General features: G+C 37.2%; 2 protein-coding genes across 2 annotated transcripts in view; one reads left to right on the forward strand and one right to left on the reverse strand.

Annotated features, from left to right (window-relative positions):
* LOC131425983 (muscle-specific protein 20-like) overlaps nt 1–26,571 on the forward strand; it is a 213,756-nt gene that overhangs the window by 69,683 nt on the left and 117,502 nt on the right. The window lies entirely within an intron of this gene.
* Nucleotides 16,191–25,567, reverse strand: LOC131425984 (myophilin). The gene is made up of 3 exons (XM_058588331.1): nt 25,324–25,567; nt 17,176–17,496; nt 16,191–17,099 (listed from the first exon to the last, which is right to left on the reverse strand). Exons 1-3 carry the CDS (start codon nt 25,327–25,329, stop codon nt 16,917–16,919), a joined length of 510 nt encoding a protein of 169 aa, XP_058444314.1. The 5' UTR covers nt 25,330–25,567; the 3' UTR covers nt 16,191–16,916.

Here is a 26,571-nt window from a genome sequence, read left to right on the forward strand (position 1 = left end):
AACGGGGGAGAGGGTTCCCACTGACAGCCACTCAAAGTGCAGCTTTCGATGGATGCTATGACGGATATCCGAGTAGGCTTCATCGGAGACGGTATGCCATTGGGTTTTTTTTTGTGACAGATGCATTTTATTTTTCCTGTCACTATACGTTAGATTATGTGCCTACGGACTGATGATTGTGTGATAACTGAAATTACCTTTGGTCAAATAGCCTACTGTGTTAAAAACCCAACGATTATTTGCCACTAATGCTACTTTACTTGCACTGAACAGCTGCCTAAAGGTTCACAACTTATTTAATGATATTTTTACATTCGCGTGCAACGTAGTTTTTCAACGAATTGCTATTGTGGCTGGTATTGATTTGTTTGGGTGTAAGTAGGCTTCATACTAGCGATAGCCGTTTAGGTTATCTTCACCAAACTCGATCGGTCTACTGTCAAATGAAGATGATCTTCATTTTAGATCATTAAAAAGTAAAAAACCGTAGCAAACGTAGATTGTGAAGCAATGCGTTTTTGACAACTAAATTGTCAAACAGTCTTAATCGTATCGTCCCGCAAGCCCCACGTTCAGTCTGGCTGCGGCTTTATGACAAGCAAAAAGCGAACGCGTAAAAGAATTACAGACACCTACGGAGATATAATATGCTGATCGATGCAATTGACCGAGTTAATTGATTTTCTTCCGAATCACAAACAAGTCCAGCGAAACAAAGCAGCTTCGTGTAGGGGATCGTTTCCGTTTTGGGAAGCAGGTTGTGTTATTGCTCTTCAACCTTTGCTCTGTGCTATTTTTTTTACATTGAAACAATGTAAGAAGTCATATAGTCGTATACACGAAATCTACAGAAAAAGTGGAACAACTCGAATTTAGAGTAACTCCGAAGTTACTCAAATTTGAGTTCTTCCACTGGAAACGATATTTGGGTAAAATCTACTTATTTACTAAGTAATACTTTATTTGTACATGTACCAATAATAGAATAACTATCGCTCAAATTTTGAGTGAAATTTTATTTCACATATACCAAATTTACAAAAAATTGCTCCTTTTCTGAGTGTATTGTATTAAAATATTAAGTAATTGAACTCAATACTATCTCAAGTGGTGGTCGCTTGGAGTAATGTGTCAAACGCAAATTAACATACATGTCAGTTATGCTCAGGTACCATTCATACACTTATTCCTCATAAATGACATTTGAGCATATTCGTTTCCATTCTAAAGCACAACACGGAGTTTATCACTCCGGTTTTTGCAGACACAACACCGTTTGTGTTGAGCGACTCACCCTCGAAATACGCGATCTCACTAACAAAAAATACAACCTGTTGCTACAAATGGTTATTACAACTTTTAGACTGATCTTGCAAATAGTAACAAAAAAACAAGTTCTTGCGTTAAACTCAAATTTAGAGTAGGAGTTACTCAATATCATTGATGATAACTACTCAATTTTCGACGTTTCCATGTATCATTGGAAAATGAGTAACTAGTACTCAAACTCTGAGTAACTTTTTCTAAGCGTGTAACTTCAGCAATTCGACAAAACCCCTCTGATGTTTTCGAAGAGGCGAATATCTATAGCCCGAGAAACGAATTTGAAAAAAAAACATGCAACGAATTCGAATTCTGAAAAAAAAACTCGGTTTAAAGGCAGAAAACTCCACAATTCTGCAAAAAGCTACAGAATTAATAAATATCAGTTTTTGTAGGAATACGAACATTCACTAGTAAATTCGTTTCCTAAACATTTAGAGGTTTTTTTGGTTACAAAGTAACCGGTTGGTGTAAAAAGTTCAAGTTAGAACTGCTAGAGCACTGACCCGCTTGTGAGTAATTCTGGCAACCGGTAGAAGCCTGGCTGCATTCCGGCTGCTGTCATAATTGTCCAGGCGAAATTGCATCATTCTCTCGCCGTACGTGTCTTGTTTATTTCCATTTTCCTTCTTTTGTTTTTCCTTCGACTTCATTAGCGGCCCTTACACGATCATTAAAAGTGTCATTACTAAGTAATTACACTTCTGCTCAAACGCTCGTCATTACTGCATTACTGTACATCATTACTTTTTAGCATTACACGTTCATTATTAATGATGAGTATTTGTAACTACTCCAGCAATATCAATAGCAATATTTTTATTTTCGTTTAGCTGAAAATAAATTTGATTTGCCATTGAAACGTTAAGGTTAATGAAATATTAACAATTTAAATCTACACTTTGTCATTTTTTCGCGTATAGTTCTAAAGATATTCAGCACTTCCACAATAAAAAAAGGAGAAGAAATAATGTTGGTAATGATGGAAAATCCGGAATTCCATCATTACTCGTGTCATTACTGAACTCGTAGAGCTTACACGATCATTAAAAGTGTCATTACTTTTTAGTAATGACACTTTTAATGATCGTGTAAGGGCCGCTATTCTATATTCGTCAATCACGCATGTACATACAAAAAAATCTTGAGACGAGGACAAAATCGAATATGAGATTGAAATATGACTATGTTTGATACGGAGAAAACAATGTTATTGACAATAACACCCGTTTGCATGTGTCTGGAATATTTCTCCTCAGGCGCCTGGCAGTGTCTGCCAGAATATTTTGCCGGCAAGAGTCTGGCAACAATGCAACAACCGTTTCCGGGAGAGATTTTCACCTAGCGGTTATCAACGGTTCTGTTTCTGCCAGAATTTTACCATACAAGACTGACAGGACCGTTTTGAATTGGATCTTCATTTATAGTGCCTTTGGTTTTAATTTTTTCATCCGAAAATTTGATTGAAGGGCTATATCAAAGCTTTCGCACTACCAAACATGATATACATAGCTTCTTCTCTAAATATCCCAGTATTTTCATTTCATTAACCTGGTCTGAAGACACGTTTTTATATTTGGATGTACGTGCAAGATTGACGAATTTCAAATGAAGTCGAAAAGAAAATAAAGAAGGAAATGCGATCCTCTCAAGTCGTGATGTGGCGAGAGAGTGGCGCAATTTCGCCTGCAAAATTTTGACAGCTGCCAGAATTTCTCACAAGCGGGCATTTTCCATAATTAACACATGGATCAATAAGTCCCGAGACTAAAGCAGAGATGGCGCTCGTAGTAAACCAGTAACCACGTCTTTCTAGAGTACTAACCTTTTCTTGAAACGGGTCAAAATTTTAAGTCGATCCGACCAGAAACAGCTGAGTTATCGAGATTGGAGTAAAGTCGTTTTGTAGTTTGTTTAAAAAATGGAAAAAACCGAGTTTCGTGTTTTGATAAAACATTGTTTTTTAATGGGTAAAAACACCGTGCAAGCGAAACAATGGTTTGAAAAATGTTATCCGGACTCTTGTACATCAAAAGCAACGATTTGTCGATGGTTCGCCGAGTTTAAACGTGGTCGTACCGACACAAATGACACGGAACGCTCGGGTAGACCTGTGGAAGCCGTTACACCGGAAAATGTGAGTGAAGTGACAAAAGTTATAATGAAAGATCGTAAAGTGAAGCTCCGTGAGATTGCTGAGATGACACAGATATCATATGAAAGTATATTTACTATCCTTCATGAAAAATTGAGCATGAAAAAGGTTTTTTCCAAGTGGGTGCCGCGATTGCTTTCGATGGAACAAAAACAGCCTGCCACAAGTCGATGAAAACAATGGCGAAATTGAACGAATTGGGCTTTGATCTGCTTCACCACCGCCCATACTCGCCAGATTTAGCCCCCAGTGACTACTGGCTCTTTGCTGATGTTAAAAAAATGCTCCAGGGAAAAAGATTTGGCTCAAATGAGGAGGTCATCGCTGAAACTGAAGCTTATTTTGAAGCGAAAGATAAATTTTTTTATAAACATGGTATTGGAAAATTGGAAAAACGTTGAAACCATTGTATCACCCTAAAAGGTGATTATGTTGATGAATAAAAAAAAATTTGCAAAAAAAATGTTGTTTCCATTGTTAGTCTCGGGACTTATTGATTCATGTGTTAGTGTATGTGAAGGGCAATAACTTAGAGCCCATCATATGTACTATTTTGTTGTTAAATAACAAAACCAAACCGCTAAGAATATAGAATCGATTCGAAATGGTTTCGCCAATCTTGTATGGCAGAAACAGAACCGTCGATAACCGTCAGGTGAAATTCTCTATCGGAAACGGTTGTTGCATTGATTCCAGACTTATGCCGGAATTCTGACAGAATTCCGACAAAAATGTCTGGCAGACATACACGATTTAATTGAAGTACCCATTTTTGACAAAACTGGGAAATCTTATATAATGGGTAAAAATCCTCTTCTCAATAATGGGTGAAGCAAATATGTGTCAAAAATTGGGTGATTTACTATCTAGTTTTAAAAGATGGAACGAACCGAAACTGGGAAGAAAATTACAAATTTTTCGAATGATTCAGAAATAAAACAGGATGCATTTTTTTAATTGCATCACCCGGCTTTGAAGAGCACGTTGTAGTTAGTGCACGGAAGCGCCAAATGTGAGAACACTGTTGAGGTGAACTTTTCTTTAAGAAAATAAGTGAACTGCTGAAACACGAATCGAACATGATAAACCGGAATAATGCTAGAACTAGATATTGAAACTGAACAAATAGGCAAGCAATGCAAAAATTCTGTTGATTTTCAAAACACCAGTCTCTCAGTTCCAAGAGGCAACCAAAACTTTCTCAACCTCTTATGTGTATTATTTGACTCATTTATTTCGTTAACGAACAATATTGATGTATGTAATATTTCACTCAGTTCTACAAGTCAAAAAGTACCCACCTTTTGTCAGTTCATATTGAAGTCGAAAATGAGTAATTGTGGTGCTCATAAATGGGTATTGTATTTTAACCGTGTAGCCTGCCGCCTGGGGGTGAATCTGCCCGCCGGGTACAAGTGGGGTCAAGCCCAGAGATGCCATTTATACAGATTTATCTGTATTATACAGATTTTTACATGCGCGTACAGATTTAATACAGAGTACAGATTTCTTAAATTTAATACAGATTTATACAGATTCCACCAAAAGTATTAAGGAAAAAAATAAACTATCTATTAGTATTTTAGCTATCTATTAGTATTTGATTGCAATGACGAGATAAACGTTTAGGAATCAACGTACAAATCACTTAGTAAAATATATATTTTTTGTGCAGATATTTAATGAAGAACACTGAAATCCATTTATATTAAAATTTGTAACTAAATTGAGATTAAAAGTTAGACAAGTCTTGGCATCATGATTCATGAAACATTATTGCCAGACTGACAGTTCGTCGATGAATATAATATAAGATATGAAATTTAATCTACCACTCTATAACCATAATCTATTGGAATAACACCTTTTAACATAATTGTATTGTAGAAATTTCATTTTATTAGCTAATACAGATAAATACAGATATTTTACACGAATCAATACAGATTTTCTATTAAAATATCTGGCATTTCTGGTCAAGCCAACGGCACCACGTGAAACAAAAACGTTTGTTTCGATTGGTTGTCCCGTCCCGGGTTCAAAGGTCGACTTCCGGTAAAACTCTCAACGGATGAGCACGTGGTATCGTGTTAGTCCGGAGAAAATTCGAGTATTTCGCAAGAAAGAAAGAAAGGATTTTTATCCGTACAGTGAAAAAAAAATGCATTGGACTATAAACGAAAATTAACTGGCAATTTAGCCTAAGTTGCTGTGCCATCAAATCTGCGTCATCTCAAGTGAGGTGACGCCAACCAGAACAATAAGAAGAAGGGTTCAAAGGTTCAATGCATAGGGTGCAGTACTAACAAGCCATTTGTGGTATTTTCGAGCCCCGACTAGGAAGGATTGGCACATTGTCGCAAAGATGGTTTACCGGTAGCGACACCTGCCAATGAAAAATGGAACCAAGAAAAGGAGGACTCTCGGAAATTTTCATATAGGCAGTAGTCATTTGCAACATTTTTATCGTTTATTCAATAGTACAAATAGATATCAGCAATAAAAGTACACTCGGAGTAGAAGAAAATCGATTTCAAAGTGATTACTACTGCTTTTTTTAGTGTAAACTACGATTAAACATGGAAAATCTAGAGAAATGTGTGAAATTGGGTAAGGATAGGTTTTTTCGGATCAACATTTTTTTAAACAGAAACCAGAGTAATGTTGATTTCTCGAGTACTAGAATGTATAGCGATCGAGTACTATTTATTTTGGATACTTTATTTGTTATTTCCAGGCATCTGAAAAATGGTATCAAACCAAGTTTAATGCTCTATTCGTTAAAAAGGTGGAGTAATTAGAAATTTTCCTACCGATTTGACAGCTCTTGCTGAAAGTATCATCTCTAAACAAGCAGCGCCTCTACATTTCAGTTTTGCGACAATATGCGAATTCCTAGTGCTGAAGAAGATCATCACACCAGTCAAACATTAGTTCCTCTAGGAAAAACACGTTCTAAATTATCCAATTCACCTAATCATCATTAGCGTTGTTGTTGTGGTTGTCCGGAGTGAATAGATTATAATGAATCAACCAGTTCAGGAATTGAGTAGCGAAACAATGGAAGAGATTAATTTTGTAGTTTTAGCGATAAAAAAACGAGTTAGAAACAATTTCGAAATACTGTTTATTTTGTCAAATGTTTGTGAAAGCTTCCTAACTGTGCTTGATTCCGGCAACTGTCAAAACCAGTGCTAATAAAAGTCATTTGCACTGACTCAAAAGAGACGAAAATGACGGGAAAAAGGTCACTCTCAGCTCCGCTTTGGAAAATCATGAGAACGAGATCGATGTGTCCAGTCAACGACATAAGCGGAACAGTAGTTTCAAAATTGTGTCCTTTCTTTCAATTTATACATTCAGTTCCTTTCGTTTTTAATCAAATCTTCAAGAATAGATGATGACAGGAAACGATTTACAATGGTTTTCACCTGTTGCCGCTCGAATTTGTAGTAGTTTTGGTTTCCAAGAAGTTTTGTGGTATATTTACTTCGATTTATCATATTGTAGACACGCCAATCGTCACTGATTTTCCATATTTCGCCGAAAGAATGAGAATTGATATATTTTGGTTTCGTGTGGTCACGAGTGACGTTGGAATTGATACTCTCTGTTGTTACAATGAGAGACGGAAGTGCTTCGCCCCTCTTCGTTTGTTTTGTATGCGATAGTTTACGATAGAGACAGTAAACAGAAACGTATATGAGGCTGCCGTTTTTATTGAGATATTGTTTGTATTTCCAGTAATTTTGAATTTTCTACTGATTAGGACCAGAAGGCTGAAATTTCTGACAAACGCTGTTACCCCCTGTTGTAGTTCGGAATGAATTCCAAATCAAGTCCGAATGGACTGATGATTTTTATTCCGGATTTCAGTGAGCAAAATAAACAAGTACCAAAATTTCAAAAGTTTGTAAATTTTGATTGTCTGCAAAACAAAGCGATTTTGGAAAGTCACCTAAAAAGTCTACAACAAAAGAAAAAAAACGTCTGTAGTTTCTTCAAGAAAGCTGCAGATTCACAGACAAATCTGCAGACCTGGCTCCTCGATTTCGAATGAATTTTACCGTCAACCGATTGCAGCGAAAATCTCTCGGAACTGAGTGAGAACAAGCGAACTGCATTGTCAACCAGTTTCTTCTTCTCACCCTGATTAAACATAACTGAAATTCACAAAAAGTGCACGTACTCTAAACTTGAGTTACCACCTATCTTCTCATTTTGATTTAAGAGAAGAAGCTTTTAAAATTTGAGTGTTTTTAACTCAAAATATGGAAAAAAAAAATTTCCCAAAATTGAGTTCCTTGCATTCAAAATAAAGACATTCTTATTCGTAAATGTGTATATACAAAATCATTCTTCTTTCCCAGAAGAGTGATTCAAAATCGTTTCCTTTTGGCCGGTTCGGAATCTAAATTGAACGATGTTAATATCCTTATGTTGTACTTCTCACTTAGCATAATTCAAAATGGTTTTGGCATAGTGAGTCGACGCTAAATTCGACCAAAACAGTGGAGGTGTACTATTCTTCTTATATAAAGGCAGCAATCTCTTCTGGAGACACTCAGATCGATAGATTTCTGCATTTATAGTTCCAGTAGTGTAAAAAATGGTTAACTTCAAACCACACGAACATATTGCTTGCCATACCAGTACCTTTCGACCGAATTTCTCCACTTGAACCACCTGTCCGTATCGCTCACATCCTCCCCAACGACGACAGTAAAGTATTGTGGACCTGGAAGGGTTTTTGAGTCCGGACACTGCAAAAGACGCGAATTCAATTTTTGGGCCCTTGTTGCTGCTCGCTTCTTCGGTTCTACACTTTGTTTCGAGATTTTCTGCTTCTTGTAGGTCTTCAGGTGATTTCGCCGCTTGATAAGCTGGAACATTCCGACACTCGTTCCTACTTTTTTGTCCAAATCACGTATTGACATTGATTTGTTCTTCATGATTAGAGATACCACTTTCTGGTTCCGTTTCGGGTTGAAAGAACCGGATTTTCTGCCTCTTCCTGGTAGCTCATCCAAATAATAGTGTTCCCCAAACTTATTAATGATGGTTTTAACACTGGCATGATGAATTCCAAACCGCTTCGCCAATTTTTGCATAGTAATCACTTAGCCAAGTGTCCAGAACCTTAATTTTCACTTCCTTTTCAATACGCGACATTTTGAAAACGCAGAATTTCAACCGCACAAACAAGTAAACAAACGAAAGCTGACAGCCAAACGCACAGCATGCTGTGATCTGAGCATAAAAAACCATCACCAATACATGCGTACAACACAATTGTATGTTGATAGCTTATTTTCGATACACTTTTTATTAGTGTTATAAGTCTTTCGTGTACCACTTAGATATTGTTATTCTGTCGGTATAAAAATATGAGGAGGTTTTATGCCTGTTGAAGAAAGAGCTTAGATAATTTTAGATAGTAAGAAATTTAAGTGATTACTTAGTAGCAATTCGTTTTTAGAGGGGCATTGGGAGGCTCAGCAATTGCTTGTGAGCGGTTGTGTACGCAGTGGTAATTTTTAACGAATTTTCACTTGTTTGCTGGGTACAAACGCTCATGCCCACTCATGTACGTAGCGAGCAGATTTCATCCAAAAAACTTGCTGTATTTGTCAGAAATGTTTGCCGACAATTCCAGCAATAGCCCGGCAACATTGCAACAATCGTTTTCGTCAGAAATGTAGAACCGATTCAAAACAGTTCTGTCAGTCTTGTATGGCAAAAATCCGGAAGAAACAGAACCGGTAATAACCGCTACTAGAAATTCTCGGCCGGAAACGGTTGTTGCATTGTTGCCAGACTCTTGCCGGCATTCTGGTAGAATGGCGGCAACAAAATCTGGCAGACATATGTCGTCGTCTGGGGTCTTGCGAGTGGGGAATTCCGTCCACACGGTTAAACCCATTTTTGTGTATTATTAGATCTATCCCACACAAAGATTGACCAAACCACGAACCGAAACAATGTTGTAACAAATTCTCAAAACTAATAAATAAACCGAATCCAGTGCCGCCAAGGAGCGGGCAGTACTCTGTACTCATGACGGCCTACTCAGCCGAAAACTAAACACCCATCCGTTAGTGCCAAAGAAAACATCGTTAGACATTCCCGTGTGTGTTTATACGGCTTCGATACGGCGTTTTTTTTCTTCAAAACTAAAACAATTCCCGCATCGAAATTTTATTCTTATTGACCGGTGACCTTCACCAAACCAAACGATACGGCGGACGGATGGAGCGCCATCCTCCGCTTGCGTGGGAGGATCGTACGAGCGACAGTGTAAAGCAGACGGTTTCGGAGGAAAATTGCACGATCATCGCCACCCATCATTGACCGAGAAAAATAGCAACTGTTTAGAAGGGGCGACCATGTTCATCATCATATACATAGCATGGTTGGTTTGGCACGTGTGATGCAACAAATAAATGAGTGTTTCGCGTTCTGCCGGCCGCCCATTTTCCTTCAGCTGTCATCCCTCGGCGACTTTTCCGTTCGATCGTTACAGTATGGCATCGCTAATCCGGTTCTAGTGAATACTCTGCCATCGGACAGAAGCTGCTGACGAGTTGGTTTTACTGTTTGAATACCGAGAGCATCATATTCATTTCGACATTTCACCGGGAAGATACTCCGCCAATGCCGGATTAACCGGGATCTACCGGTTAGATTTTGATTAGAGGTTTACCACTTCGTAACTTATTGGCCAAGGCCGCGTAATCTCTGCCTTGTGTGTTTTGATGGGCGGCTATTCTTAGCAGTGACCAACTCCATCAACACATACGGCGAGCGAGCATCGCTCAAAAGGGCTAACCTTGAATTTATCTTCGGTGTGTTTTTGTTGCTTGACCCTCATGGATCAGAACGAGATGATGAGGGTAGGAACAGAGGATTTTTTTCATGGATGACAAAACGAGCATCAAATTGGAATACAGTTTGGAAAACCGGTTTAGGTAATACCAAATCCGAATAAAAACGTTTTAAAAGAACCGCATTTATCCGTTTCCTATATTCAAGGTTATTACAAAAGGATGCCTCTGAAAGATTTTACTTTTAGGTTTTCAAAACAAAGTGGCACTTACGACATTTTTGCATTCAGTCGTCCAGATCTAAGCAACCTGAAGTTCCACAATTACTGAAAGTTTCCTGTCCCGATTTATATGAATTTTTGGTTAGTTTGGGACGGTATCCCGGCTGTTATCCTAAAGGTATGTTCAAGATCTCTTCAGATCTTTATGTCAAAATTTGAGTAAAATTTACTCAGTCCATGAGTTCGCTCGCATTTATTCATACAATATAGTAAGAGTTGAATTTTCAAGCATTTGAGTGAAAAAATACTTCTTGCAGTTCAGTGCGTTTTCATTCTCGTAATATTCTTATCGAATTTAAGAACGTAAAAATACATAGTTTTTCATTACTGGATCAAGGTTTTTGAAACCATGAATCTTCAATCATATATGTTTTCAATAGAAATTTTATTATTTCAACTACGCTGAGTTAAAAGTACAACATAAGGATTTTGACTCCAAACCAGTCAAAATTAAATTACTGAATCACTTTTTTGCGCATCCCATTTTAAAGAACGAAAAATGACTTTAACTAGTGATGCCATCAGTGTTGGTGATTGCCGAAATCTTGACAGAAGCTGCTCGATTTTTATCTATATTGTATACAACATTTTCAATCCGGTAGAAGATGCTACAAGAACTCGAGTCTCTCAATGCATGAATCGTGAGAGAATTTTTCTACATTTCCTCGCTCCACTTCATACTCAGAGTATTTCACGGCCCTTAAAAAAAGTTACAGTCTGATAATGATTGGTGCTGTGTGGAATTTACCAAGAGAGAATCGCAAGTTGACATTTATAGCAGAAAATCGAATCGATGATTCGACTTGATAATTCTCATACTAGGTTGCAATATTTCAAAACAAAACATATTTCAAATGTATTCACATACATTTTCATAGACACAACTTATACAAAGGTTATATGCACATAGTTAGAATAAGCGGCAATAGTAAAATGATTCTATCGCAATTATCCACTGCCTATACAGAATCGGATCTCGAAACGAGAATAAGAGAGAATCCCCACAGCAGCGCGCTAACTCGTGATGCTCAGACGGGTCATCGAGAGAAATTCGTTCTCGCACTGGTTTCTATTCTATGTTAAATGAACCATGTCGGTTTTTTGTTGCTGCGATGATATCCGTCTCTCTTTGATGGTACTGATTCAATCGTGTGAAGAGTTGCTAGTGAGCGTTCTTTGATACGATAAAAGCCATCCTTGGATGCCATGTATATAAACTTAAACAAAGAGGAATTTCGTTACGCTCTTAGAAAAAAACGTTCAACGGTGGTCCTTCGTTGGTCCAATACGTTGAATAATTGGATAATCCAATGAACGTCCAACGGGAGGCCAACACGGGACCTTCGTTGGCCGATTTTTAAGCAGACCGTTGAACCGAATGCCATTTTTTTGTTCAACAAACCCGGCAGACAGAGGTCCATTGTTGAACCAATTTTAGTTTTTTCCACTTATTTTTTAAGCTAACACTACATACCTGTACAATACTTCTACCTCACGTAGAATAACAACACATCTTCTTTCTATATGAAGGTAACACGTAATTTTCACACTATTTTTGCAAGAGAAAAATATATTTCGTGCAGTATGTCATTCAACAAGCGCTCAACAACCAACAAAATTGAACCGCTTGCTGAGAGGGTATTTTGAGTGCAAGGATCTCAAATTTTGAATCAAAACCGCCCTATCTCGCCACCATTGTTCATTCTACATCATGAGTGTTGGTGATCCAAAGTTTTCTCTTTCGTCTGGTGTTAAATTTAATACTCTATCTTTCATAGCTCGCTTGCAATTTCTTTCGAAAGTGGAAGTTGACAGGTAGCTTATTGGGCGTTCTCAAAAAAACGCGTGATTTGAAAACACTTAGACAAATGTTATATCAGTCAAAAATATAACTCTGATTCTATTTTGATCAGATGCTTGTTTTAAAGAAAACGTTCAGTTGAAACAGTTTAATAAATTTTTCTTAAACAAATATTTGGGTATTTAATTTTTGTAGCTTTATTAACTCAAGTATCCAAAATATTCAATTTGAGAAAAATACCAACAGATAGAAGTATCCAAAGATTTGGTGCTATTCTCAAGTACAACTAACATAATCAAAGTTTTCGTTCATATTCCACTTCGTGATTTCTGGCTTACTCTTTGTATCATCCAGTGATTGTAAAATGTACTCGTATACTTTCCACATTGACAGGACTTAAAAACAAATTGAACTTAAATCCTATTAGCGGCCCTTACACGATCATTAAAAGTGTCATTACTAAAAAGTAATGACACTTTTAATGATCGTGTAAGGTCTGCGAGTTCAGTAATGACACGAGTAATGATGGAATTACGGATTTTCCATCATTACCAAAATTATTTCTTCTTATGATTTTTTTGTGGAAGTTCTGCATATCGTCAGTTGTATTAGATGAGAAAATTTGACAACCATGAAGTAAACATTCTTTTCAGAACTATTCGTGAAAATTTTGGAAATGACAAAGTGTAGATTTAAATTATTAATGTTTCATTAACCTTAACCTTTCAATGACAAATTTATTTTCAGCTAAACTAAGATAAAGAATATTGCTAATATTCTTTAATTGCTGAGGGAAAGTTATTCTAATTACAAGCCCCGTGCTGGAGTAGTTACAAATACTCATCATTAATAATGAACGTGTAACGCTAAAAAGTATTGATGTACAGTAATGCAGTAATGACGAGCGTTTAAGCAGAAGTGTCATTACTTAGTAATGACACTTTTAATGATCGTGTGAGGGCCGCTATTGAAATTAATAATTTTAAAAAGATTATCCGAAGAACAAAATATGCAATATCAAGATACATTGTTACCGACGATACTGACAAAACTTTTTCTACCACCCTGCAGTAATATTAATTTCAACAACTTGTACTTACTTATGTCAATTTCAACCAATCACGAGCTGGTCCGAAACTGGTCCTAGAAGGGGATTAATAATTGTCAGGTCCTGTCCTAGAGTGTAACCAAAAAAGATTAGTTAAATTAGTGTAAGTTCGAAAATAATGAAGTGTTGTGTTCCACACTGTGGTCGCATTAAGGCTGTGAACCATTAGCGACCTTTACACGAGAATTATTAATGTCATTTTTAATGATTACTAAGAAATGACATTCCAAATTTGTAGGGAGAATTCATCATTATTGCCCCTACACGTTCATTAAAAATAACATTACATTTTAGTAATGACACTTTTAATGATCGTGTAAGGGCCACTATTTCGTGGTTAATTTTAACTTTTGGTTGAAATCCGACATTCGAGTGGTTATTTTGATGTTATCAAAAATAACCCTGCTCCAAAAGCTTGGTTATTTTTGACAGATCGATGGTTATTTTCCGACACTGAAAAAAATCTCGCAAAGAAAATTCTAATATCAATTCTTTAGTTAAAATTGGTTCCAGTGCAAAATAAACCCAAATAATTTTCCATCCATCAAACTTTGAAATGGGCCGCAGTTTTAGTCAAATTTAACTACTCGACACAAAATAATCACTCAAGTGTTCGATTTTAACCAAAAGTTAAAATTAACCGCGAAATGGTTCACAACCTAAGCATTTCTATCCAAACTTGACTTTTTTCGGGTTTCCAAAAGATCCGGTATTACGTCAACAATTTCGTGTTTCTGGAACTGAATTCAGTGCTTCAAGTCATGTTCGAAATCCAAGTTCAGTATTCAGTTCTAAAATTAATCTTGGATCCTGGATTGTGAGTTCAGTTCCAGAATTCTAAGAAATTCCAGAAATGATTTCAGTTCTAAAATTCAACAACTAATATAATGAACTGAATTCTTGATCTGGATTCCGAACCTGAGCATCTTTAAAACATCTTGCTTTTCAGTCAGATCCAACTTCCGGTTTAGAGGATACAGAGTGATTAGTATAAAAATGTCTATTTCACATAAATTAATCAGGTTTATCGGGTTCGCAGATTTGGAGAGTCGTATGTTCGAGCCCCGACCTGGAAGGTTTCGTAGAGTCAGTAGAATCGTAGCACCAGCCATGCACTGGTTCTGTACACTCTGAATCGGCTGCGAAGTCTGTTGAAACAGAAGGTCAAATTCCACTACAGGAATGTAATACCAAGGCTTTACTAGATTTGGATAGTCGATAACCAAATAAACTTATTTCAGTTTTAGTGGTATTCACTTTTCGATTTGGATTTAATTCGCACTACGATTTCTCGAAGATCTACACTGATTTTCAAACATTTTGAAACAAATGTAAACTATACAGCTACTCAGGTGAATTTATCTGACTTCGGCTACATCCGGTTCCAGTATCGAATCGTATTTCAAAGCTCAATCTTTTTCACAAAAAAATCCAAATCGACAAAGACAAAATTAGATAATTTTATCCAATTCTGACTTACGATTCTGGAAATAAAGGGTGATGAATTTTTGAAAATTCAAACCGATATAGAAGATGACAACCCCGAAAAGCTTCAACGTTTGACTCAAAACTATTGCAATTTATTCGTCATATGGTCATACGAATCGGGTTGGGTTATGCTGGTTCCTGAATACCGGCTCTGGAAGTACCTTGAATAACCGTAAACGCTAAAGTGGAACTTACTTCGACATATCATGGAATGTTCAATGTTCAAACTTTTAGATTCAAATTCGATCCGATTTGCAGTTTGGACTTCACAGAGTAATGAGTGATTGAAATCTCAAATTGCCGCTTGAACGACGGTCATAATGTCATGAGAACTCAAAAAACCACAGAATATTCACGCAAAAAAACACATGCGGATTGATAAAAAAAGGTATTATCTCACTTCTAGGTGGATTAGGCCGGTTTTTTACCTCAGAATTTAATCGATGTTCGACGGAATCAAAATTGATTTTCGTCGATTCCGGTAATATTAATAGAGATATTAGAGTTAAAAAGTACTGGCATTACATTCCTTTTGTGGAATTTGGCCTTTCTGTTTCAACAAACTTTGCAGCCGAATCTTAGTGTACAGAATCATTGCATGGCTAGTACTATGGATCCTACTGACACTAAGAATCCTTCCAGGTCGGGACTCGAACATACGACAGCTGGCTTGTAAGACCAGCGTCCTATGCATTGAACCGCCAACCCGGGAGATATTAGAGTTGCATATTTCATTTAAAACTATAAAATCTTTAGTGGTGTGCGAAACAAATAAGGCCTTATCAGTGATCTGTAATTGAAGAAAATTGCACCGTAGAACTTCAATCAGTTTTCCACAATCTAATTGAAACAAAATGTCTAGATCTAGAAGCCCATTATCGATGGCGGCAGATGCTGTGGTAATTACAGTAATAAATGAACATGTAATGCTATTTGCGAATAGCGATGGTCATCATATTATTGACATTTGATACCTCCATAGGTAGCTGTTCTTTGGAAATAATGTTCGGATGATTGAATTACTTTGCACTCCCTTGAATTGAGAACAATTTCTAATACTTTTTATTGATACTTTCGAAATTAGGCCACGCAAATTCTATATTATTGAATGGCAATGTCAAGGAAGTAAAGTGTATCGCTAATTAGTTTTACTCCATTCTAACGCAGTACTCATTGGAAGTGATCGGTAAAATAATCAAAACAACTCGGATCCTAATTCATTATCAATACTTTATTTTCACAATCTAAAAATAATGAATAATAATGATAAAGCACGTAGGAGTTCGCAACGAGATGACATAACTCCTAACCCCACTATAAAAAATATATCGTGAAAGCGAAAATGTCGATCAAACGCGGCAAAAGTGAAGTAGAAATATCAGGACGCACACCGATCGGTACAAACAGAATAACAAACTAACACAATATTTCTGTACGTGTGTTCATCTGAAAGTTTGTATAACATTGCGGCGCGTGGGCAGAACGAAACGAAACCAGCGTCAGATGCATGTTGGCCCTTCTAAAAATAGCAATGACTGCAAATTCGGCTAACATTCACCCTCTCGAATATATAGATTTTCTTGCGGTCAAAAGATCGTGTTATTTTGGAATAAAAAAAAATAAATATCGTTCGCATTTGCAAGTCAATCAAGACTGCCTGATGCGATTCGAGTGTGTGGGTTTTTTTTCTTAATTCAGCATGAAATAGCAGGTCAAAAGTAGCAGCGGTTTTCTTTTCTATAAAATTTCGTTCACGAAAATAGTTCCGACCGAAATTTTGTGTTTTTCGTCCACTAAATGCAGAGTTCCACCACGCAAACGCAAATCATGTGACACATTTTGTTTTTTTTTTCGAACGCATCGCTCAAAACGGTGATGATGAGTGAATGAAAATGACAATCGCTCAGCGCCTGCTACGTCCGTTGGCTGCTGCGTTTTACATGTGACGGGTGTTGCCGAACGAACCGAGTCCGGACTGGGAGGCACCCTTGTTGTAACCCATCTGCAGGTTCAGTTCACCCTCGTGGGCTCGCAGCTGCTCCTCGGTGAAGGTACGTTCGTTCTTCTCCGCCATCTTGGGACCCAGGGTGGGACCGTTGTACTCCGGGTGCTTTTGGGTCTACAAACAAACAAACAAACGAAAAAGGAATTTAGTTTTGTTCCGGGATAGCTGTTCGTAATGTTCGCATACTCACAATTCGTCCCAGCGAGTACAGACACAGCGTGACCTGGGGGATGTTACGACGTTCGAACAGATCCGCCGTCTGGAAGATTTCCTCCTCCGGGACGCCGTACTTTTTGATGGCGGCCTGGAACCGCTGGATGTTTTCCATCAGTTGGAAGTTGGTACCGCGCTCCTGGATCTTCTTTACCGAACCGGGAGCCAGTTTGTTGGCCAGTTTGCACAGTACGATACCATCCTTGAGCACATCCTCGTAGGCACCGGCCGGCAGCTTTTCGCCCAGCACGGCTCCGATCCATTCGAGAACCTCCTGTTCCTGTTGCTTGTTTCGGGGCTGTAATGAAAAAAAGAAAAACCGTCAGATTCAAAGATTGCAAAACCGTTACATCAAAACAACTTGAGGTTAATGAGTCGCTGGAATGTAGTCGCAAAACGCAGCAGGCCTAGCATCTTTCAATAACATCAAAATAAAAACATTATACCGAGCATGTTTGGCACTTTGGCAGAACCAGTCGACTTCGAGGTGCACACTTTCGGCAATACAATTTAACGTCTTTAGTTTCATTCACTGAAGCACAAGTTCAAAATAACAAAGGTTAATTTTCGGCGAGTGGTGATTAGCGATTCTTCTCTTTCTAGCGGTTCTTCAACTGTGCTCACGTGTGCCGTCGAGCAATTACCGACTTTTATCTGGATATTCGATCGCAGTGTTCAGCCGGCCTCAACAAGTTAGCGAAAATGTCGGTGTACTGTTCGTCAGGTGCTCGGCTCGGGAAAAAGGGTCAACGGTCACGTTTTACTGGTTTTCCGTTACTCCGTTGCCGCTATCAATACTGTTACTGAGCTGTTTCTGTTTACAGTTTTCGACCATGTCCATGAGTGATCGACTTTGCCAGAATGTCAGTTATCTTCTGCAATAAATTTAACTGGTTTATCACAATCAATCGATGATGCCAGGTCATTTTCTCAACAATCTGTGATCAAGCCAAAAAACTGTCTATGCTGAATCTGTGCGCATTTTCCGTAACATAATAGCTGATCGGAATCATTTTTGATATTCATTTTCTCTCAGTAAAACCTAACGAAATGTTGAGCAAATTCATACGGAAGTTTTCTCCGCTATCGCTAGATAAATCTTTGTGAAATTAAAACATTCTTTTTGACGTGAATATGTCTTACTTTTCTATGGGCGTCTTTTCAAAATACGTCCTGTACACGCAGAGAAAAAAAAAAGTAAAAATAACGAATTTTTTTGTTGAAATAGTGACAAAAGAAAATCTGGTTTGATATTGCAAATATTGCTACTTGAAACTACAAAACATGATAGTTTATTTTTCTCGTTGGATTAGTTTGTTTCAATCAATGGTTTGATAAAAATAACAAATATTTTACTTGTGCGTTCCTGTCAATTTCTTAACAAACATTTTCACAGTAAATTCAATTTAAAAAAAAATAGTTTCGAATAAAACGAACTTTAGTTAAAGTCAATAATTTTAACGCTTTAAATTCACAAAACCTTTTAGTTGAAATGAATTTCCTTGAGCTCAGTTATTTCAACTAACGCTTTTGATTGTTGAAACCATACACTTTTGTTTGGTTTTAGGAATAAAATGATTTCTTTCAAACCAAGTAATTTTTTATACCACTTTAATTTTTTACCAATTTCCTAATATACAATTTTTTTTAAATTTTGAATTTTTCCAAGACTTTTAGCTGTTTTGTCGCTAGACGATCGAATTATTTACATACCACAATCAAGCCCAGATTTTTTAATTTTTATTGCATCCAACGATTCGGTGCTCCATCGTTCAAAATAGAGATCTTGTATGAAACATTTTTGGCAAAGAAAATGTGTTATGTAATGTTATGCAGTTTTCAAAATATTCCCAATTATCGATACATACGCTTGAATTATCGAAAATCCCCTAGGAAAATAAAGAAACAGAGAAACGTTACTTATAGAACTTGAAAAAAAAACATTATCCGAGAGAAATTAAAAAAATGCCCTGGCGGGAAAAAATACTCTTGTTTGTTAGAAATAAAACGGTTACGGTTCATTTGAACAGTAAACTTAGTTATATCAGTACACAAATAAGATCATAGATAAATTGAACCTATTTCTTTCTTGAAACAAAGATTCAGCTGGGTTGAGTCAACATGAATATTTCGATAATGTCAATTCAACTTTGGTTGACATGTAATAAATAGTTAGTTTATTTCAACAACAACAAAATCATCGGACACTAATATATTACTCGTTTGGTTCAACCAAAGTTTAGATTCAAATCAAGCAGTGAGCATTTTTTTTTTATATTTAAGGGAGAAATTGGTTCAAAACAATCATATTCTAGCTTGAATTGAACATGAATCATATTAAAAATTCTACCAACTGTTTTGTTATTTTAAACATGCTCTATTTTTCTGCGTGTAGAAGAATGGGTAGAACCTAATCGTAAATATTTCCAGTTGCACTTCACGAAACAACAAAATTCTTTCTCCATACTATCAGAAATATGATCAGCAATTTATAAGAAAAATTTCAACAGGGCGAGATACTCAAAAATAGCTCATCACGCAATTAAGCAATTATTCGCACTCGGATGACGGTTTTTAGGTAGTCAGACACGCATGTCAGTCCCGACAGTCAGCTGTTCAAACCTCGGTAGCTGATTTTTCAGCGATTTATTAATTTTTAGTTTGACGTATAGCCGCCATGACTAAGTTCAGTTTTTGCAATGACTGAGCGGAAATATATATTGGAGAAGCCAAGTGAAAGAAAAACTAACAGAAAAGATGAATTTTTTGGAAAAAGATACGCTCAGAGACAGGACTCGAACCTGCGTTCTTATGCATTCCGAGCATACGCGCTACCATTTCGCCACTCTGATCTTGTTTTAGCCACTCCAAAACTCGAAAACAGACAGGTTCGAGTCCTGTCTCTGAGCGTATCTTTTTCCAAAAAAATCATCTTTTCTGTTAGTTTTTCTTTCACTTGGCTTCTCCAATATATATTTCCGCTCAGTCATTGCAAAAACTGATTTTTCAGGAAAAATAACATTACCGAAATTACGGATTGAGTAATGAATTTTCACTCGACTGAATGATTTTTCAGTGCTCGTTCGGTTCAGTGCTAGAATTTTCGGCTGAGTTGGGTGCTCGATCAACCCGATTGACAGTGACATTATAAATCCCTCTTAGGAAAAAAAACGTTCAACGGTGGTTTTTCGTTGGTCCAATCAAAGCAAGGCAAAGCAAAGTCTTGGCATTACATTCCTGTGGTAGAATTTGGCCTTTCTGTTTCAACAGACTTCGCAGGCGATTCTTAGTGTACAGAATCATTGCATGGCTAGTACTATGGATCCTACTGACACTAAGAATCCTTCCAGGTCGGGGCTCGAACCGACGACAGCTGGCTTGTAACACCAGCGTCCTATGCATTGAACCGCCAACCCGGGACATGAATCAACCGTCCAATTAATCGTTCAGTGGGAGGCCATCACGGGATCTTCGTTTGTCGATTTTGAAACAGACCATTGAAACGAGCGCCATTTTTTTTTTGTTTCCGTTCAACAAATCTGACAGACAGAGGTCCACTGTTGAGCTATTTTCAAGATGAGGAGTTTGGCTAGTTTTACTACAGAATTTAGGAAATTTTAATTCACTTATTTTCTTCAATGAACACTACATACCTGTAGAATACTTCTACTTCATGTAGAATAACAACAATCAATCATAACAATCTTTCTATATGAAGATAACACCCAATTTCCACACTATTTTTGTAGGAGTAAAAACAACAACAAACCGCTCCTGCAAACTGAGCGATTATTTCGTGCAGAATGCCGTTCAACAAACGCTCAACGAACAACAAAATATAATCGCTTGCTGAGTGGGATGTCGTTGGATATTCGCTCATTTTATGAATGTGTTGGTGTAAAAGTTAGGCGACTTACGCCATTTTACTTCACTTCAGCGAAATTAAGTAGTTTATGCTGAATATTATGAATATTAAGAAGAACCTCTTTATTTACTAATTCTGTAAATCCGAAAAACTTGAAGATTTAAATTTATATATTTAGTTATATAATGCTTTTATTTAAAAATAAACTGAAAATCAGTACTAAAATCACATTGCAAAATTGGGAGAGAATAAGAAGAAAACGAATTGACAATTCTGTCCACATCTTCTCACGCCATTCCGACAGATTTCCGAATCAACCGGTTGTAGGCGAAATTCATTCGGAATCGGTTGATAATGTGGAACTAATTTCGACTATACCGGTCGCTGGATTCCGCTGTCGGAAGTACCGGAAACAGTAATCAAAATCTCCAAAATGAAACACAACCATTTCCACACACCTCAACCCAATTCTCGAGCTCGGTAAATTAAAATGCCGAAACTGATCGGCAACACACAATTTTACTGATTTGCTTAGTAATCAATATTATAGATGTAGATTTACTGATATTTCGGTAAATCCGAAATTTCGAAATAAGTGTTAGCTTTTGCCGAATTTCGGCAAGACAACTGTCATTTAAGTTAAGTTTAAGTCAGCGTTTGGTCCGAATTATACATTTTACCATTGTACGTCCTCGAAATATAAGTAATGTAATGTATATTTTTTGTATGTTCAAACGAAAAAAAAATAAAATTTTGATCCGAAAATGAATGTTTTTAATTAGGAAAAAACGAATTCTTTGTTTACCTTCAATTGCTGAAGGCTAAGTAATTCCGAAGTTTTCACTTCGTTGCTTTTTCCGAACAATCAGTAAAGGTTATGCCGATAAGACAGTAAACATTTTGCTGACGATTTCGGTAATAACTGACGTTTGTCACATTTGAGATTGCCGGGACTCCGTAATTTTATCTTTTGCCGAAATGATTACCGAGTAGTCGGCGGTGCAAATCTCGGTAATTATTTTGTCGAGATTCAGCGAAAAAAATCTCGGTTCATTTTTCAGAAGGCCGTTACCAAGCGGTTTACACGTGTATCACTTAAATCTTTGTTCAGAATGATGCCCGAAACTTTCGTCTTTCAAACAGAACTGTGAAATCCAAGAAAATCTTTTTAATCACATCACAATAATCGAAAGAGAGAGTGAACAAAGAGTAACTGTCACTTGCTCTTACGGCCTTCTGAAAAATCAACCGAGAAGCAAAGGTAAAATTCAGACTGACGTTTAGAGCAGCGATGCCAAAATCGTTGAAATTGTTATAAATTGGCAAGAATAAGAATAGTGCTTTCAGTGGGCAATTATAACATTTAAAGTATGGTAAATAAACAAATGAGCATTATAAATCGAGTAAAATCTTGATATGTGGATCTGCATGAGATAGGTTTATTATACGAAATGTAACATTTAGTCTCAAACCCATTGATTCCTAAACATGAACTATCAACCTAAAACGTATCCAGAAAGATATATTCTGTTGTTATGGGCTCTTGTAGTGAAAGCAATACAATTTATTAATTTGTATGAAAGCACGTTGTGTGGTTTCATCAATTGAATCATAGGAGATGACAGTTCAACTGACGTCGCTCTGGATCAGAGATGCCATCTTTAGTATTTTATTGCAGTGACCAGATAAAAGTTAAATAATCAACGGACAAATAGTAAATTAAAATGGAATTTTTTTGTGTAGATATTTGATGATAGGCACTGAAAAACATTTATATTATAATTTGAAACCAAATTGAACTGACATTCAAGGAAGTCACGCCATCTTCCTTACTTTATTGTCAGACTGAGAGTTGTATGACCTGACTTGACATTGACATAAAGACTGTCCCAGAAAGTATGGACGCAACCAAAAACTGCTGCCATTTCGCAATGGTTCAGAATCTGTCAATTTTAATGGCTGCGTCCTGTTGTTTACACTCTTCTCTAACCACTTGTGCAGTTGTTTATTCGTTTTCATTAGTTTGTTTCGAAATGCGTGGACATTCAACAGAACAACGTCGAAAAATTGTGTAGAAATGGTACACAGAACGCGGACTGTCACTGAGAAAGATAGCAAAAATGGAAGATAACACCTTTGAGGATACACCGAAAACGGGTCGAAAAAAAGGTCCTGTTAACTCTCAGTTGGATAAACGTATACTGAAGGCGTTCGAGCAAAAGTAGGAGGTTTCAGTTCGGGATGTGGTCGAAAAAGTGAGCACAGTAACTTCAAATGTTCTTCGTGCTAAAGAACGTTTGAATCTTCGAACCTATAGGAGGCAGAAACAACCAAAACGTAGTCCGAAACAAGAAGCATCGATCAGGCCGAGGATTCGAAAGCTGTACAATACGATTCTTGTTGGAAATTTGTACTGCATAATCATGGACGACGAAACCTACGTGAAACTCGATTAGAAATCCTTGCCGGGACCACAATATTATACGGTGCGAGAAGGGCAAGTGTTAAACCAGTCCGGGACATCGATTGAAGTCAAAAAATTTGGTAAGCAAGCTATGGTCTGGCAAGCAATTTGTAGCTGCGGTAAGATTTCGAAACACTTCATCACCACTGCTTCAATGAACAGTGAAATATATATCATGGAATGTTTACAAAAACGACTTCTACCCATGATTCGAAACCACAAGGATTCTGTTGTCTTCTGGCCAGATCTTGTTTCTTGTCACTACTCGAAATTTCGGCGATAATGACTTAAAAAGATATGAAGAACCTACAACCATAATCGATTGGAGCAACACCTTTCTATTTTAAAAATTTCATTTTATTAGAGGATACAGATAAATACGGTATTTTTATGCGAAACAATACAATTTTTTTATGAAAATATCTTGCATCTGTGTTCGGGATCTTCACTGAGCTGGACCGTCCAACGAGTTGCAAGTTAGTGCTGCAGCGACAATATTGTTCAACTGATTCCGTCTATTCGAATCGAGGAACCGATTTAATCCATCGAAAGGTAAAATATTGAAATCTAGTTGCAACGATAGAATATGAACTGTTTCTGGGATCAATTTCGTCGGTTGTTGCGTCGGTGGTCGTCTGTGTGAAATTCACATAAGAGTAAGTGCAACAATTCGATAGTCCCACGACAAAAGGGCCTGCAAATGAGAGCCTCTCTTTTGTTACTTTCTCTTTCGATTATTACGAAGCAATTATTGAAATTTCTTCAGAGTTTTCAATATCGATCGAATGTTTGTGGTTTTGGCTTGGAACTTATGCGAATAGTTAAGTTTCGAAAAAAAATCAACCTGATGATTCGCGAAAGAAAAAGTAAACAACGAGAAAGTGTCATTTGAAGTTAGGCCCTTTTGATCGTAGAATCGAATTTATAAATTAGTCTGCTTTAAAGTCGGTAGATTGATCCGACCAAACCTGATGTAGTCTAGGGGATAATCGGAACAATGTTTTATTGGGCTGTTCTCATCCAAACGAAATGCTTAGAAAAAGTTACTCAAAAATGAGTAAGATCCAATTCATATTAAAATAATCGAACAAGTCCACACATTATGGTGCTCTCAGTAGTTACTGAAAATTCCCTCCTCGGACTAAAAAGTTACTCAAATTGGGAGAAGAAATTACTCATGATCATTGAAGGTAACTGAGAGTAAACTACTGAAATTTTGATGTTTTCATTTATCATTCGAAAATGAGTAATATCATACTCAGACTTCGAACAACTATCGTTTAGCGTGCACAGTGTTATATATGAGTTATATGAGAAAGATGTCATCACACCACTAGGTGTATGAGAACAGTACTTTATCTGTAATCTATTTGAAATGGAAATTTAAATACTCTTCGATCGAATTATTAACACTGAATAATCAATTCAAACAAACATCACCGATTTCAGTTATGATAATTTAAATTCAGGTTTCATATTATTTCCCCACCAATATAGACCCTTCTGAAAAAGTTATAAGAGCCTGATCTGGAAGATCCTCGACGATTATGAACACACGTCTAAGACTGACATTTATCAAGGAAAAAAAACTTTCACAAGAATAACAATGATGAGAATTTTCTAACATCAATCATTTTTGTCCTTCAGCCGATTATTGAGATTAATTATTTTTTTCGTTTTTAATTTGGCACTACATCCTAATAAGTGCTATTTTCAAAAGCAACGTACCACTCTTTGCCAAAACTGCTCTGATTTAGAAACAAAAAATCTTCTTCTAATTACTAATAAATCATTACCGCCATGCTTTCTGCTGCAATTAGTCGTCGCTTTTACACTGCTAATAAATATCACTCGAATCGAATCGACTGTCGGAAATACTATTTGGATGTTGCTGCCCAACGTCGGAGACGCTTGTTCCTGGCGTTGATCGGTTCGTAAGGAGAAGCGCGCGCGCAATTTTGACACTTGAAGTAAAATATGGAAGGTGTGTTCACCGCCCGTTCGCACCGAATTCTACGATCAGACTAACCGCGAGAGCGGCTGAAAATTCGCGAAATTAGTTTCATCTTGGAGGATTACCGACTACCGGCCCTACTCAAAACAACCCGCACACATTCACATGCTGGATATGGGAAACGACGGACGCCTGAGCATAGAGGTGTGCTAGACGGAGAAAAGCCGAAAACGCGACTTTTCTAAAGCGGGGCAAAGCGGACTTTCGGTGTTTCGGTCCGAGGGGTGTCTCGCATCTAACGGTCCACCACGTTAGGGTGGTGTTGATGGATTCGTGTGGGCATTTTTTTCCGTCGCCACATGACGGTGGAAAATTATCATCCATCAACGACCAAGTGGGAATTAGTGAATTGGTTGTTGACCGTTGGCTGAAGATTGATTGTAATGTGGTTCCATGGTATTTCGGGGTCTTTCGTTAAAAAAAAAACACTCCATCAATCGTTTTGACAGATACAACAGAAATCTAGTAGGCCGGTTTCGCATCGAACCTAATTTTGGATCGTGATTTCTACAACCAAATCAACAAAGTTATTTCGTATGAAAAGCTCATGTAATACGAAATTTATTTTCCTTATTTTTCTATCAAAGCACCGAAAAATGATATCTACCTGAACCTAAAAAATACAAACCCGATTCATTTTCCATCCTTTGAACCTGCACGCGCTCGACCGTTAAGATCGAAACATCTACAACTTGCTTGATGTTTTTACAACATAGCAGTACAGCTTAGGGTAAATGGCTCGAATATGACCTAACAAAATTAAGCACTTGTTGATTTCTAATTCTAAACTTCATTACTATTGATTCGCAATCGAGATTTGTTAAAGAATTAATTGTTTTGTCTCCCCTCAATATAACTTCCAATCGACTGAATGACATGTGCCACACTTGGCTGTTTGACCCTACCCTCATAACGAAAACTGCGTCGGTGGGTAACCAACATTAGCTACCAGCAAATGCCTGTGATTTACAGTGGGCGACTCGTACAACTTAATTCGACTGACGACCATCGAAAACAACGCAAAACTCTC

The sequence above is a fragment of the Malaya genurostris genome, chromosome 1 (assembly GCF_030247185.1).
Source record: "Malaya genurostris strain Urasoe2022 chromosome 1, Malgen_1.1, whole genome shotgun sequence".
Lineage (NCBI taxonomy): Eukaryota > Metazoa > Arthropoda > Insecta > Diptera > Culicidae > Malaya > Malaya genurostris.